We start from the raw sequence: 16,217 nt of genomic DNA, 5'->3' as shown, positions 1-16,217 counted from the left end.
AGTTATGCCAACCTCCATCTCAGAAGTCTATTTTCCTCCCTACTCAGATGGAGTCCATCCCATGAAAACAGTCCTCTGTCAACGAATGCCTCCCAGTGGTCAAACATCCCAAAGCACTGTCTGAGCCATCTGTTGACCATCATAATCTTGTCTCACCTTCCTCTTCCTCCTCCTCCTCTAGGGAGGGGTAGAATCCCACCGAAGAGCACTTGAGCCTCCATTTCTTTAAGCGTATTCCCCAGCCTGGCATAGTCTCCCTTAATGCGTTCCAGCAATAAACTAGCAGTATCATTTGTACCAATGTGAAAGACAATCAGTGGATTCTTTCCTGATCCTATAAGGGTCCTCTTCAACATCAGGTCCACATCCTATATCTTAACTCTGGGCATCAGCTCGGGTGTCAGGCCTCTCTATTCTTAGTAGGGAGTCCCCCAGTCATGTAGACCTGCCTTTTTCTGGCAATGGTGTGATTCTCTGGCCTTCCTCCTGTTCCTTCTGGCTGCAAGTCCTCTTGTCTTTTGTTCCCTCTAGCAATCTTTTTGCAACTCTCCCTCTACCCTCCTGGGGCTCCATTGACTCTGTTTCCGTTGACTTGTCCCCTCTTCTTGTAGGACTAGCTACTCTTTTCTTCCTTGTCTTCCCACCTTGTACTGCCCGCTATGCCCCTTCTTCATTTTTCAACTCAGCAAACCTGTTCCTGAGCTGTATTTCTCCTTCACTAGCCAGCCCTTTCCTCTGCATGATTCTTGTACTCTCATGCTTCCATGCTGGCTGCTTTCCTTACCCAGCAGTCTACTCTCACAGTTCTCCAGTCCAGCTTGCATTTGCAAGTTTTGACTTTTCCCTTCAGCCTCCTCTTGCCCTCCCTCCATCATCTGCTCGAACCACCTTCAAAACTCAACCATAGTCTCCACCTGCATCTCCAACCCTCTTCCATCAGGTCTATCAGGGACACTTAATACAAACAAAACTCTTAACCGTACCCACTCCAGAATAATATACATACTGCATCTTCTACAGCCAGTCATCTTCATTGTCTCTTCCATTCCTTAGGTCACTACCACTGTTGCCTCTGAATCTTTCATAGCCTTCCTGTCTAAGCTCCTGTTAAGGAAAACAAAAAACAAAACAAAAAAACTCCAAAACAAAACCAGACCACCACACAGCCCCTCCCCCAAACTTCCCTGTTTTTCAGCTTTGTTTGCTAGCTCCTGTACGGGTCTAATCCTGCATTGTGGTGTATTGACGTTCTGCCATTGACATCAATGGGAGCAGAAGCAGTCCCTTACATAAGTGTAGTTTAGGACTCATGCTAAGTTACAATCAACTACTAGAGAGCACACTACCTATAAAAAACACAATTACAACTAGATCCAACAATAGTTAATACATTGCTTAATTACAACCTCGTTTCTTCAAATATATCCTATGCATGAGTTTTTAAGATTTAACCAGGGGAAGAACCTAAGGCAGACAATAGTGGTACTCTCCCATGAGCAGCTCATTCCTGACACCAAAATGAGTCACCACTCAGAGTAGATCATGAGCATACTGTCATAATGTGATCTATTTCTCATCTACTTTGATTAACAGTAAAATAGTTAATGCTCATATTTAAACTATCATAAGTAGGTTTCAATGTCAACTCGTGTATCCATATAAATAGGAGCAACAAATGCCTCTTATTAGGATAGTTTCAGGCTGTCTGCAGACTCAGGAAGACACCACTTACCATTTTGAAAGTTATCTTCAGACGTATGAACTAGTGGTTTTTTTTTTTTTATAAATGTAAGCTTAGATTGTGGAACAATGACAGCCACCACAAAAAAGTACTAGCTAGTTAGCAACTGTGAGTCATCGCTATCCAACCCTGGATTTTGCTATATAGAAAATCTGAAGGGGCTATTAAGCCATTTGTGTACTAGAGACACACTAAATATTATCCCATTAGAAATTTCAAATTGGGATTTTTTTTTTTAAATGACCACTAACTCAAAAAAAAAATTGATCAAGTCTCTTCAAACTTTGCAGAAAATGTCACTTTTGCCTTGAAAGTGAACTGGGCAATTTTCAAGCAAAAAATATTGGTAGAATTATACAAAGATCAAAGAAAGATTTACACTGGAACATAGCTGCACTATCAGGAGGGACACAGTGACCGATCAAAAAATAAAATCACACACGTCTGATTTTTATCTGCTATTGTTTCAAGCAGCAGCCAAGATTATCATAACAAAGGATATTTACATTTATTTACTGAAACTGACCATACCAAAGTGCTGTCATGTGCACAGTTTTCCCTCAATTAGTCTATTTCTTCCAATGCTTGTGTTGGTCTTTCACACAGGAACAAGAAACAAAACACTTTCATAAAATAGGAAAAATGTCAACATCAGAAAAATTGGCAGGGAAACTTAGCAACAGGTATAGTTGGCACAGTTACAAGGTAGCTGTACCTGTATGCCACCTCCGAGGTCCACCAAGGACATCCACTTTAGGCTTCCAGCAGTCACCTCTCTTGTTTGGAGACCTACATCTCACTAACTTTAGACCAGGGATTTTAAGACTAAACAGTACCTTGCCTTACACTGTGTTATCCCTGGCAAGCTAAACTGCCTCATCAGGCCACTGCCTGTGCTTTGCTTTCTCTTCAAAGACTATGAACAGTGTACAGCACACCATTGTAAGTTACCAGACAGCTCCTTCTAAGCAAGCACATTTATTCTTAAGGTAAAAATATTACAGCGAAAACATTAAAACAATAAATGAACCTACAACCATGCTAAAAGGCTTCCCAGGTCACCGCCAACTATAACCTAGGTTTCTGGTAAGTTTTAATCTTTCGAAACCCACAACCGGATTTTCTCTCTGATTACAAGTTTATCCATCTTACATCCAGAACCAGAATGAAGGCTGGGCACATCAACCATTTATTTATACAGCTTTGGTCTCGGCCTTCTGTAACAGATGATCAGCAGACAGTGCCTCTCTCTTAAGGGCATAACTTCAAAAGGCTGCATAACCAGAACAGGGGAATTTGCATTAATCTCCTCTCCCTATGAAATCCCAAGAAAATCCACATAACACTTATTGTCCCAAAAGTCCATATTTATCTACAACATTTTCAATATAGTGTTTTGAACTCCAAAGTCTCACATCTATCGCATCTTCCCCTTAAAGAGGTTAAATATAATCCTGGCCCGCAATAATACACAAACTTAATACAATGAGGTCTTCGTCTTCCAAGGATATTGCAGGAAATTGCCATTTCTGTCACAGTCATATCTGAAACTACTTTTCCTTCTTGAAAATGACTAGCTTTCAAGTTGATTGTGCTCCTTCAACTACACTGCCCACCCAAAAATCCTGCAAATACTTCAAGACCCTGATCCTGCAAACTCAATAAGATTATCATAAGTGTAAGTTTTTAACAGATTGAGGCCCCAATTCTGATAAGACAAAACAGTAAGCAATAGTTCAGGGAAGGATGGAGGAGATTGTTATGAGAAGATATGAAGGACTGCTGGCAGAGGAGGTGGGCTATAAAGAGATGTGAAGTAAGCAAACAGAATCTTGCCAGACAATAACAGGAAGATTACTCAGAGTATGGAAGGCAAAATGATCAAAGGCAAAAGCCAAACCTGAAAAGAGGAGATCAAGGTAACAATCAGGTAAAAGGATGGAGAAGTACACAAAGATCCAGAGACACAGGTGGAGGAGACAAGATAATGTAGGATCTTGAATTTGATGCTGAAAGAGATGAGAAGCTAATGGTGGGATTCAAAAAGGGGACTAACACAGTTGGAGTGGAGAGAGAAGATGACGACTTTCGTGTATCCAAAACATTATTGCTAGAGGGGTGAAGAAATGAGAACCAGAGATGCCAAACAGGGGAAGGTTACAGTAGTCAAGGTGTCCAGGTGCCACACATGGATTTCAGCTGTGCAGATGATGTGGTAGGCTGGATTTTGAAGATGCTAGAGGTATAAGTGACAAAACATAACAAGAGATTGCATATGGGAGGAGAGAAGAGCAAAAAAAGATATTAGGATTGAGAGCCTGGCAGACAGAATGGAAAGGAATTGTTAATAGAGTTAAAGGAGGCAGATTAGGAAGAAAGAAGAAAATTGGGGAATGATATCAGAATCCAAGAGATAGATTGAACAAGAAATATGAGAATGAATGTAAAGAGCTAGATTTGGGAATAAGTGTGGAGGTGGTAGATGAAGCAGAGGAAATAGATGCGGTCAGTGAAAGAAAAGGAGGGGACTGAGAATAGAACCCTCAGGGAGGCCAACATATATGGTGGTAGAAGGAGAAAAGGGAGAGCACAGAATGATGAAATCAAAGAGGAGAGAAATCGGAGGAGGATGAATATAAATAAGGAGTGTCCCTTTGACTTTGCCAGGTGGTGATCATGAGTCAGGACAGTTTCAGGAAATGGAGGAGAGGAAGCCAACTTGGAAGGACCATAAAGAAATTGAGAGGGGAAGAAATCTAAGAAGTGTGAAAAAAACATCACACACTATGACTTTTGAGACAAAGGGAGAATAGTAGTTAGAAAGGAAAATGAGAACTCCACACACACAAAAATATAATTCAAGGCAAAAGGAAAATCAGCCACAGAAGAGATTGCAGGTAAAGATAAGAGAAAGCCAAAATAACAGAGGGAATCAAGGATGACGAGAATTGAGAAAGAATGGGAACAGGTTGCAAGGGTAGAGAGAGATAACAGAAGAGACTCTTTAGAATGGGAAAGAGGGGAGATCTTGCCAGAGATTGCGGTTCTAAAGAAAACAGGACAAAAAAACTAAACTGGTAAAACATCTTTTTCTTATTTATAATAAATTTATGAGAAAACTGCCTCTACTTTATCTAGAATAAAGAAAATACTAGTTACAATTTAGAGCACACTGTCAGCTGAACACTTCACAAAATGCATTAAAACACTAGTTTTCTAGTGAGAGCTGCTAAACAGTTCTACTTTTCACTTCATTCCTGACATCAGAGGGTGTGCAGGGAAGAGAGCAGTTGCAGTTAACAGCAGATTTAAATATTAAATCGGGTACTATGGAGGCAGCTCCCACATCTTACCAGATAGCAAGACTCGCTCTGCTCTAACACACTTGTTACATATGAATGTCTATTTTTAACAACATGCACTTTAAGTTTATATTTTTATTTGGTTATGCCTAAGGTTCTTCTCCAAACTCCACCCTGACAAAAATGTAGCTGGTACACAGGTAATCTAAATAAGGAAAGACAGAAGCAATGCCAATTATGGTTCAGGCATGGTTACAATCCTCCACATGGCTGTAAAAATAAGGATAATTTGGGAACATCCCTGTCAGATTTAAAGAACAGTGACAACTTGACCTGTTTAAACTGCTTAATTAAAAAAAAATGTTCGGATACAGAATCCCCTATACACAGAATGCTCTGAATTTCAATTTGGAAAGGTTTATTTCTGCTCTCTTGATGATGTTTAAAAGGAGTTTTGAGGGCAAGTTCAAGAGCAAACCAGACATATTTGGCCCTCCAATCTTCTCTCTCTTCCCCTTCCTCTCAGTGAAAAGGTATGCCCACTCCCACTTTAATTTCAATTCTGCTGCTGCTACTCTTGCAGGACCTGGATGAATTGAGCTCCCCCAAGGGCAGTGCATGAAACAGGAAGTCCAACTGACCATTGTCAAAACAGCAAAACTGACTACACACAAAGTAAACTGGAAAAAAGAAAACAGCTCTCTAATTTCAGTTATAGAACTTTTAGCTGTTACCTGTAGTAGCTACTATACTTTCTGATGGAAGTGTAGTTTTCAAGTATACTGAACTCCCCTAAGAGAAATTAAAACCTGCTTGAAGATAACTGTTTTTAAGAGGGGCAAATATGAGGTATTTGGAAAGACTTGCAAAGAAATCCTGCCCCTGCTGCTCCAGGTTATGACGGGGAAAGGGCTACTAATCCGCACTCTGTGAGGACAGCTGGAGCCCCCCAAACCAACATTCTTTAATATTCTACTACAGCTTGTCCTGAGGTAAGGAGCTATTGAAGGTAGCCAGGCAATTCAACCTCAGATGCAGAGGTGTCTGAGGCTACAGAGACTGATCAAGAGTGGTTTCCCTCATCCCAGCTATACAAAGAAATAACATGCAATTGAAATATGACTTAGAAACACTAATAAGAAACATAGGGAAGAAATACCAAGAGTAAAAGGAAACTATCAGTAGAGTTGAGAAATTTTTAAATAAGAACAAAAGTTAGAAACAGTTCAAAAAAAAATCACAATTCCTAAACTTGTACAAATTTACTATTAGCAGTTTTTTTAAAAGTGTGCATCTCCTGAGCCTGCATGAGAACAAGCTGTGTACTGTCCTGAGGCCGGGAGAAGTTAACTGGTCAAGAGAAGAGACACTGAGCCTGCTATGAAATGCCACAGGTAGGTGAGGCCTGAATATTACCAAATTACAAGGCATTCCTAATGGGACAATAAGTAGCTGTGTGCAGAATAATTCTCAAAGTGTAAGCTTGAGAACTTTATGTTAATAGAACATATTTATGGATATAATTGTGGCTCTGCCACCTGACCTCAGGATCAGTTCCAGGCAGGATATAGTATTGCCACTTGTGCACTGGCTGCAAAAGTACTTATGAAAGGTAAGTCCAACACACACAAGCAGCCTTCCCCCAATTTCTTGGGCAGTTGTTTGCTGCCTGCACGGGACATGCTCTCCCTAAGCAGCTCTCTATTGGCATCATCAGTCACAACAGTTAGTATACAGATGCATTAAAGTCAGTTGGGAAGAGGAAGAGCAGGATCTTGAAATCCTAGCCAATTTTACAATATAACTGGCTCCACATATAATGTGCTTCTGAACTTGAGCTATGAAACAACTGTAGCTGAGGCCACGAAGAATAGACAGGAAGTGCCAAAATATGAGAGACTGAACACAGTGAAAGGTGTCACAAGTGTGAAGACAGGAAGAAACAAGCATACATACAGATGCAAAAAGAGGGAGATGAAAGAAAAAGAAAGATGGACCATAAAAGGTTGGAAACAGTAGTGATGCTAACTTTTATGTCCTACCTATATTTTTTCCCCACCAAAAATTACATGGGTCATTGCCTGAACTATTTTTGGTAGCTCACAAAACTTCTGTGAAATCAATATGTTTACTATCTTTCTAAAAAAAAAAAAAAAAAAGTGGAACACAGGACGAGAATACAAAAAAAAAAATCTTATGGAGAAGGGGAAATGCAATTAGATTATCTAGATACTGGTGCTCGTATCGAGCTTACCTTCACCCTCTCAAAATCCTAAATAAGGGAAAAGAACACTGTATTCCAAGTCTAATAAGCCTATCTATTCATAACATAGTTCAGAGAAATAAAAACAATTACAGGCAAAGAAAAGCAACTTAGTCCACACTCCCATTATGTTTATTTTCTCCCATGATTTTTCCTACTCCCCTTCTATAAAACTGTTTAATATAACAACTCATTTGAAGGAATAGATAAAATTAGGTTTGTTTTATTATTTGCTTGAAACTTAACGTGAACTTTAAATTTGGTTAATAGCATGTAATCTATACATAAATGCAACACATGAACATAAATAACGAAATGCACATTTCCTTTCTACCAACTCAGAACATTTTAGCACTATACTGGGGGTTCTCAATTTTTTTCACACTGCAGACCCCCATCTTAATAGAAAAATTGTCTCATTGATACCCTCTCCTCCCACTGAAGAGTGTATTGCATCCTTGTGCCAACTATAGCAATTGCTCACATGGAAAAGAAATATTAGAAAAGTATTAGCTGTCTTTTAATGAAATTTTGCAGCTGTAAACAAGAAGACCCAATACCATGTGACCCACCTGACCCCTGCAGACCACCAGCAATCATTCTGTGAGCCACCACTGGTCCAAGGACTACAGTTTGAGAATTGCTGTGTTATACCAAGAATACTGCTGAACAATGTTTTCTTCAACACAAATACATAGCGGAAACGACCACAGAAGAACACTACTAGAGAGCAGCAACACTGACTACAACCACAAGGGGAAAAAATAACATGCTTTCCATATTATCAAAACGTATTACCGTATGAAGAGTCCAACTTTATTACTGCATTTCTATTGTTGTAGGATTTCAGAAGACAGACATAAGGAGAGCCCACTTCCTTTTAACTGATACTCCCATCTTGGGAGATACATCTTTTAGCACTACATGGGATCAACCTTAACACAATTCCAACACTGGTCTTGTCTCTGCACATAACTATTTGATGTATCCAAATTACCAGAGTGATAGCGATGACAGTAAAATTAAAACAATTATTACAATCAACAGCATTTTATGTTGTTATACTATACCTTCTGGTAAACTATAGAACAGACTAGGTCTTTGACAGATGAGAGGGACAAGTCCTGAGCTTCAATGGTGACAGTCTCCCGAGTGAGACCAATCTGCAGCAGGAATGAGACCCCATGCACAGAGCCCCTGGAGTTGGTGAGACTCTGTGTACTGAGGCTGCCATTGGACAGCCGGTTGGAGAGTCCCGACTGGGGACTTGAAGACAGAGAAGGGGTTGGTGGTGCAGCAGCATGAGATGCAGGAGGAGAAAATTTCTGTAAGGATGGAGGAGAGGAATTGTTTGCTGACATCTGACTTTCTTTAAATCTGTAGAGATCTGCCTTGTAGTCAACTTTTAAAAAAAAATATTTGAACAGGGTGTTTGTTATAATTTTACAGTTTAAAGGACAGTCTAAAGTTTCCCTTTTTCAGTTCAGTAAGAGTCCCCTGACTGATACGACATGTTCATTTTCCCTTTAATTCTGTTCAAGCTGATGAGCAAGAGAATTTCAGCCGGAAGTTACTTTAAATTAAAGGTCCTCTTTCCACAGTTTCAATCAGCTGATCAAAGACACAGACTTGCCTTTAGCACCACATCCAGATGTTGGGAGAGGCTTAAATCATCATGAAATTGTCTCCTTCAGAGGAATAAATCAATGCCACTTTTTCACACAGGTCCTTCATTTTATTTCTTTTGAGAAAATCTTGGTCTCAGATAGAGAATACTGTTGGTAGATCTTTGAAAATATTTCCTCTCTCACTTAACTCCAGACACTATATATCAAACAAAGGCTCATCTTCACTTAGATGTCTTTTTCTATTTAAACAAAAAAACATGTGGATAGCATCCTGAGCCAATAATACTGCGTATATCAGTGTTTATGACGAATCTATTCTTTCTTCAAAAGTTCTTCTCAGAGTTCATTAACATGTACGGACATGGTAAAAAAGTTACCTTCATTGATCTCCAATTTTTCATTTTTGTGAAGTGTTTTATCTCATGAAATGGAGGAACAGCATTTCTAAAAACACAAGCACATTAAATCTAATCTCTAGGTTCACCCAGATAATCTGCAGCATTTTGAAACGTCGTATTCTTCCTGGTAGATGGAAAAAATTGATGTTATTATTTCAAATTAGTTTATAATTTTGCATAATAGCAGTATAATCACATTAGTTTCAAAGTAGTATTAATTCCTTGCAAATACATCTAGTGTAATTAATCAATTTTTACATTCATTTTGTTGGTTAATAACAGATGCTTAACTGCTTCCTTGTTATATGCCATACTGTCTACAGGGTGCCTAAAGCTACCCAGCATACCTGCTACATTTGACATTTCATGATTGTTTTTCCCAGTAATGTCAGAGGAAAGAGTGGCTCATACTGTAATTATTGATGTAGAAGGGCTGAGCACAGCTCTGTTTTATGGGTATATTGGTTTGTAGGTGGGATAAGAAATACATTAAATGCAATCAAACATTCACAAAACCACAATATTATCATTAGAAAATTCTCTGGCACTTAACTTGGAATTTCTAATATTATTCATTCAATATCAAAATGTGAAATACAGCACCTAGAAAAGTTTAGCGGTAGAAAGATATTTACACGTTTTCAAAAGAGCTACTGTACACCATATTAATGTTCTTATACCTGACAAACAGTGAACCTGCCACTTTTTTATATGTATTTATTATTGTTTTGTGATTATTTTAATTCTTTTTTGCTCTGCATCTGGTAATTATGGACTCTGATTATTTGTTGTAAAATGACATTGCCTGAACCAGCATTTCAAGCATTCAGGAGCTATGCTGAATAACCATTCATTGAATACATTTTGTCTACACCAACAGCTCTAGCTGAATTTTTAATAGCGCTGAGCTTTATTATTTGGCTGTATTAAAGAACAAAGTGAGGCATATTTGCATTTCAACAGTGAGCAATATGACAGTTTAACACACAATGAAATGTCATGTCAGACATATACTAATCTGAAACAGGACTGAAGGCACAATTCTATGACTCCTATTGACAACCTCAGAAATTAAGGATGCTCAATATTTTGCAGAGAGTGCACAGCATTTCAGAGAAATGTCGCCGGTTCATCAATGTATCTTCCACAGTTTCAATAAATATCATTGAAATAACAGAAAACAAACATTTCTGCATTTCCCCATGTAACTCTGCTCCCATAAAATGAAACTATCTAAACGCTCCACCAGGTGAGCCAAGTATAAGGATACTAGATATAATGTACTTTTTTCAAAAACAAATCAATATAAGACATAAAAGCTCACATGCTTTTCATCACATTTTCTGTAGATGAGGGATGCTCACAGAGAACATTACTATCTCTAACAATTAAATTAATCCTAAAAAAGTTAAATAACTCCATGCTTTCTTCAGGACAGGAAATAAAAACTACCCTGAGTAGGAATAAGGCTGATTAACATTACAAGACTAATTTAACAGAATAAAACTACTGGTGAATATTTATCCACAATATAACCAAAGAGCCACATGAGTGTGTGTACGTAAAAAGTTATAAAAGTGATGTAAAGATGGGGGGGAAATTAGTCCCTGATCCAGCAATCAAAACTGCTGGTATGGAGCTCCGCTACCAGGACATAAAGGTGGCTTATTGCAAGGTTAATATCGTAGCTTGTCACAATTACCTCATCCAAAAAAGGAAAGTAAATTTTTATCTATTTAGTCTTTCAGTGTAACTAGTTACAACAAAATTATTACTTTTTGTGTGCTCAAAAGTGTGTTAGCCACCTAGGAAAAATAAAGACAGTCCCTGCCTCAAAGAGCACATTTGTCACAATACAAATTAGGGCCATAAACAAACAAAGCAGAGAAGAAGGCAAAAGTGATAGTAAGATCATGCATTTACTCAGTAAAGCAGTGACTCTCAACCTTTAAAGACTACTGTATCCCCTTCAAGAGTCTGATTTGTCTTGTGTACCCCCAAGTTTCACCTCACTTAAAAACTTACAAAATCAGACAAAAATACAAGTGTCACACCACACACTTACTGAAAAATTGCTTACTTTCTCATTTTTACCATATAAATATAAAATAAATCAATTGGAATATAAATATTATACTTACATTTCAGTATATAGTATACAGAGCAGTATAACCAAATCATTGTCTATGAAATTTTAGTTTGTACTGACTTCACTAGTGCTTTTTATGTAGCCTGTTGTAAAACTAAGCAAGTATCTAGATGAGTTGATGTACGCCCGGAAGACCTCTGAGTACAACCCCTGGTTGAGAACCACTGCAATAAAGCATGTGAACATCTTAACTGTTCCTTTAACTCTGAGAGTTGGTTGTTGTTGTGTGTTTTTCCGTGTACTCCTTTCCTATCCCTCACTTCTCATAGATGAGATCGCAGCAATTAGATTTTAGGTGGCATATTAAAGGAAGCAAGATAAGTGGTTTAGTGAACAAATTTTGGGAAGTGGTTCCAAGAATATGGAATAGTATAGGAGGAAGCACAGAGATGTGGGCAAGAGAAGGAGATGAAAGAGTTAACTGATGTGAGGTCATTGGTGGCTAGAAATTAAGAGAAACCAGGTCAAATGTAGATACTGGATGCATGCTGTAGGCCAGAGTGTCACTTATATTTCCCGAGTCTTATACTAACAACATTTTAAAATGTTAAATATTTGTATTTAAGTTTTTTAATGCCAATTTTTTATTATCTGCACGTAAATGTTTAAAGTAGTTTATTGAAAATGGGGGCTGATTGTTGTACTACCAGAAAGGTTCATTTAACAAGACTATTCCATGTAAATATAACTTATGTCTATACAGTTTCCCCATGCAAGGATTACAAAGGGATTAAAAAATTTAGTTACTTTATATACATTTTAAAAATTAAATTTTGAAATCAATACTCATTCCTGGAATTGTAAAAATAAAATAGTTCACAGAACCCCAGAAATCAAAGATTAAAATGACCTATTAGATGATCTAGAGTCCTCTCCCCTGCCAGTACAACAGTGCTCGGTACACTACTTTTTTCAGTGTGTGTTCATGTCCAGTTTCAAAAGTCCCAAGTGATCTTCCACCATGATCGTTTGATGATTGTTTCACAAAGTATTAGATCTTTCAGAGAATTTTTCCTAATGTTCAACCTACATTTTTCGCTCTCATAAATTCATCCCCATTATTCTTACTTAAACCTTTCAGAACCGTGGGCATGGGCTCCTAGCCTGTGATTGAGACTCGGAGGTGCCACAATAATAAAGATAAAACACGACTCCTCTCCCTCGTCGGCAAGTGGTTGGCTGGGCTGTTACTAGTTTTCTCACTCTCCTGGAAGTTATGTTTTTGGCAGGACTGACCAAGAAGGCCCACGTCATACACTACTTGGGTCCAGCCCTGCAAACCCCCTACTCATGCCATGGGGCCCCTGAGCTCAAAGGAGCTACTCACACGTGTGGCGAGGCTTTGCAGCGGGCTCTGCGTGATCCCGTTACCCCCCGTGGCCCTGGAGAAGGGCGCGGGCGATGGCCCCGCACGGTGTAGGGACAAGTCGGTCTGTCCCGGGCAGCGCGCGGGAATGGGAGTGGCCGGCTCGCTCGTTCACACCGTTTCTGATTCGGAGGGAACTGAAAGTTTCCAGACCTCCCCCGGGAGCCACTTTTGAAGTCACCCGCGGTAAAGCGACCCCCCACCCCAGGCGAGCGGTTGCACCTCTCTCCGGAGATGATGTGGCCTCAGCCCGTTCCCCCAAGTCAAGGTCCCCGCCCCACCCCAGCGGGAGCCCGGGGCCGCCCGGATCGGCGCTGAGGAATCCGCGGCCCCGTAACAGCAGCGCAGCGCCCGGAGCCCGGGCTGCCCCGCGGGCTCCCGGAGCCTGCGCTGGCTGCACCCCGGACCCAGCCTCCCAGGAAGGGCGGTGCTGCCACCGGGGTTGCCCCGCGCACGGCTCCTGCCTCGACCCCTCCGCCCGCGCGCAGCCCGCTACTCACCTGCGGGACAGAGCGACTCCGGCGCCCCGCGGGACAGAGCCGCTTCACACGCATCTCATTATCCCCGCTGCTCCCCGCATCCACAGAGACGCCCGGGACAGGGTGGGACGCAGGGGCTGCCGGGAGCTGTGGTTCGACCTCCCGCTCCCTGCCTCCGCCGAGCACCGCGAAGAAACGACAACCCCCGCCATGCCCTGCGGGAGCTGGGCGAGGGGGTGGGGCGGCGCATGCGCAGGGCTCCAGCCAAAGTTTCCGTTAGTTTTCTGCCTGTGGCGGTTGATGCTCTGAATGGCTCACGAGGCCGCGGGCGGGTGGCACTAGGATGAGGAGGCAGCGCAGCAGTTATTGGGGGCGCCGTGCAATTACCTTCCCGCCGCTGTGGGGAGCCCATGAGAGGCCTCACCCCTGCCTGGGGTGTGCCCAGCCCCGGGGAGCCCCTCCCAGCGCACACAGATCTCCCCGAAACGCTACAGGAAACCGCCAAACCCGCCATCGCAGGCGGAGCGGCACAGCTGAACCCTGGCCGCAAACCCACCCGCTCCTGCCCACTCGGGGTAGGGGAAGGCGGGCAGGTCTGAGGTGACAGCCGTCTGGTCATTGTGTTGTATGTTTGCACCACGGCTACCAATCGCTCCAAGTTGTGGCACATTTGCACTAGAGCTGCCATATATGTCTGCTCATTGTGTTGCACAATTGCACCAGGGCTTGCGTTGCACGTTTGCCATGCACCTTGTTGAGCTGCACCTTCGTGCCACAGCTGCCCCATGCCTGCTCATTGTGTTGCATGTTTGCACCCTGCCTAGTATCTAGCTGCTTAGTATGTTGCACTTTTGCACTATGGCTCCTGTGCACTTGCTTCCATTGCACACTTGCTGCAATTTCCACACACCTCATTGTGTTGCATCCAGTGCTGCTGGTTCCCACCAGAAATATTAAGTTACATTTCCAAAAGTTTTTTACAACTTTTCTCACTGTAATTTTGTTAATACAAGAAATCTGATTCTCAGTTCCCCTTCTTTATGTATTAATTTCCCATCGTGGGAAAACTGGCAGAACACTTGCAATAATCAACAGGCATTTTCTAAACCCAAGTCCTTCATTGAGTTCTCACTGTTCAAACCCGTAAGTCTAGGCAGCTTTCTGCTCTCTATCTCCTGTGCTTCTCCTTCATTAGATCATGCCAGTAGATTTCAACCCGTGATCCACCGACCCCTAGGAGTCCACAGACTATGTCTAATTTCCAAAGGAGTATGCACCTCCATGCAAAAAATTTTAGGTGTCTGCAAATGATTAAAGCTATAGACCAGGGGTAGTCAATAAGACTGCAGGCCAAATCAGGGCCGCCAGACACTTTTGAATGGACCTTGAAATCTTATTTACTTATTATTGTTATTATTTTTGTATTATTTTTCTCTGGAGTCTGGACCTTTGCAAAAAAGTAATTGATTACCCTTGCCATAGACCTCTGTATCCTTACTCACCCCTCCATGTCCATCTTTCCTTTATAAATTGTAGAACAGATACTGCTGATACAATTTGGTGATACTGTACCTGCCTGGACCTACCCTTTTAAGTGCTAGGACAAATGGACTAATTGTGTAACAAAATACCATAGTGCAGAGGTTCTAGGGTGACCAGATGTCCCGATTTTATAGGGACAGTCCCGATTTTTGGGTCTTTTTCTTATACAGGCTCCTATTACCCCCCACCTCCCATCCCGCTTTTTCATATTTGCTGTCTGGTCACCCTAAGAGGTTCCCAAAATTATCCACTGTGCACTTGCTCAACAACTTCTCTAAGGAGAGTTGACTGGTCACATGGTGCCAGTTTTCCTTGTTTTCAGCTGTTAAATCACATTAAAGACAGCTAAGTATATGTTAAATATCTCCCTAGCATACAGGCAATTGCTGTAGTTACTGGGTTGTTAAGTGATTAGGAATGGAAATAATCCACAGAATTGCAAAAAGGGAGGAGATCCATGTGACAAGCTTTCCCTTCAAATGTGGTTCATGCTATGAGAATGTTTTAGAGCTGGGCTATATTAGCATGCTTATTTGGAAGGTTGTGTTGGGAGTGGAGTTCACTGTAAGTGTTAGTAATGGACTCTTTGTGGCCAATAAATAGGCTTGATACAACACTTGACCAGAGCTCGGAGAGCTAACACAAATATCTGGCCAAGTGATGTATTTATGTATGACTAGACTAAGATGAATGCAGCTTTAGTGGGTTGTATTCAGGATAGGCCTTTGGTTTGTTGGAGTCCATATGCTTAACTTTTCACCATGTATAAAGTTAAGCATATCATAGAATCTCAGGGTTAGAAGGGACCTCAGGAGGTCATCTAGTCCAACCCCCTGCTCAAAGCAGGATCAATCCCCAGGCAGATTTTTGCCCCAGCTCCCTAAATGACCCCCTCAAGGATTGAACTCACAACCCTGGGTTTAGCAGGCCAATGCTCAAACCACTGAGCTAGACCTGAGTCTTTATAGGATCAGGGCATTAGGCCCAAATTTTCAGAAGTGGTGACCAGTTTTGGATGCCTCTATTTTTTGGGGGCCAAAATGGGTGTCTAAAGATCAGTGGCCACTTTTGAAAGATTTTACTTTAACATCTCTATGCAGTGGGTGTAATAATACCTACTCATGTACAGAGGTACTATTAAGTTTAATATTTTTAAATCATGTTGAGATCACTTGGAGGAAGAAAGCTATAAACAGAAGTACAATAATTATCATCTCTTTAGTGTTGCCAGATTGAGATCGCTGCCCATCAAGACATGGAAGGCTGGTCAATGTACTTTTTCATGTCCTTCATCTTATGCACTTAAGAACAGATCCAAAGGCCACTGAAGTCAATAGGAGTCTTTCCTC

General features: G+C 41.1%; 1 protein-coding gene across 3 annotated transcripts in view; it reads right to left on the bottom strand.

The window, feature by feature from the left end:
* Positions 1 to 13,898, bottom strand: part of PRKD3 (protein kinase D3) — an 84,411-nt gene extending 70,513 nt beyond the window's left edge. Inside the window, exons 1-2 of one of the 3 annotated variants that reach the window (XM_005296239.5) lie at positions 13,348 to 13,898; positions 8,377 to 9,456 (exon numbers count right to left, since the gene is read on the bottom strand). In XM_005296239.5, coding sequence (XP_005296296.1) covers positions 8,377 to 8,667 — 291 coding nt within the window. In that variant the 5' untranslated portion in view covers positions 8,668 to 9,456; positions 13,348 to 13,898. Of the gene's footprint in view, positions 1 to 1,006; positions 1,105 to 8,376; positions 9,457 to 13,347 lie in introns of those variants that run through there. The other 2 variants (XM_065589192.1, XM_065589193.1) reach the window with 2 other exon arrangements.
* Positions 13,899 to 16,217: the final 2,319 nt, after the last annotated feature.

The sequence above is a fragment of the Chrysemys picta genome, chromosome 3, assembly GCF_011386835.1.
Source record: "Chrysemys picta bellii isolate R12L10 chromosome 3, ASM1138683v2, whole genome shotgun sequence".
NCBI classification, from domain to species: domain Eukaryota; kingdom Metazoa; phylum Chordata; order Testudines; family Emydidae; genus Chrysemys; species Chrysemys picta.
This window is presented reverse-complemented; position numbering and strand designations above follow the sequence as displayed.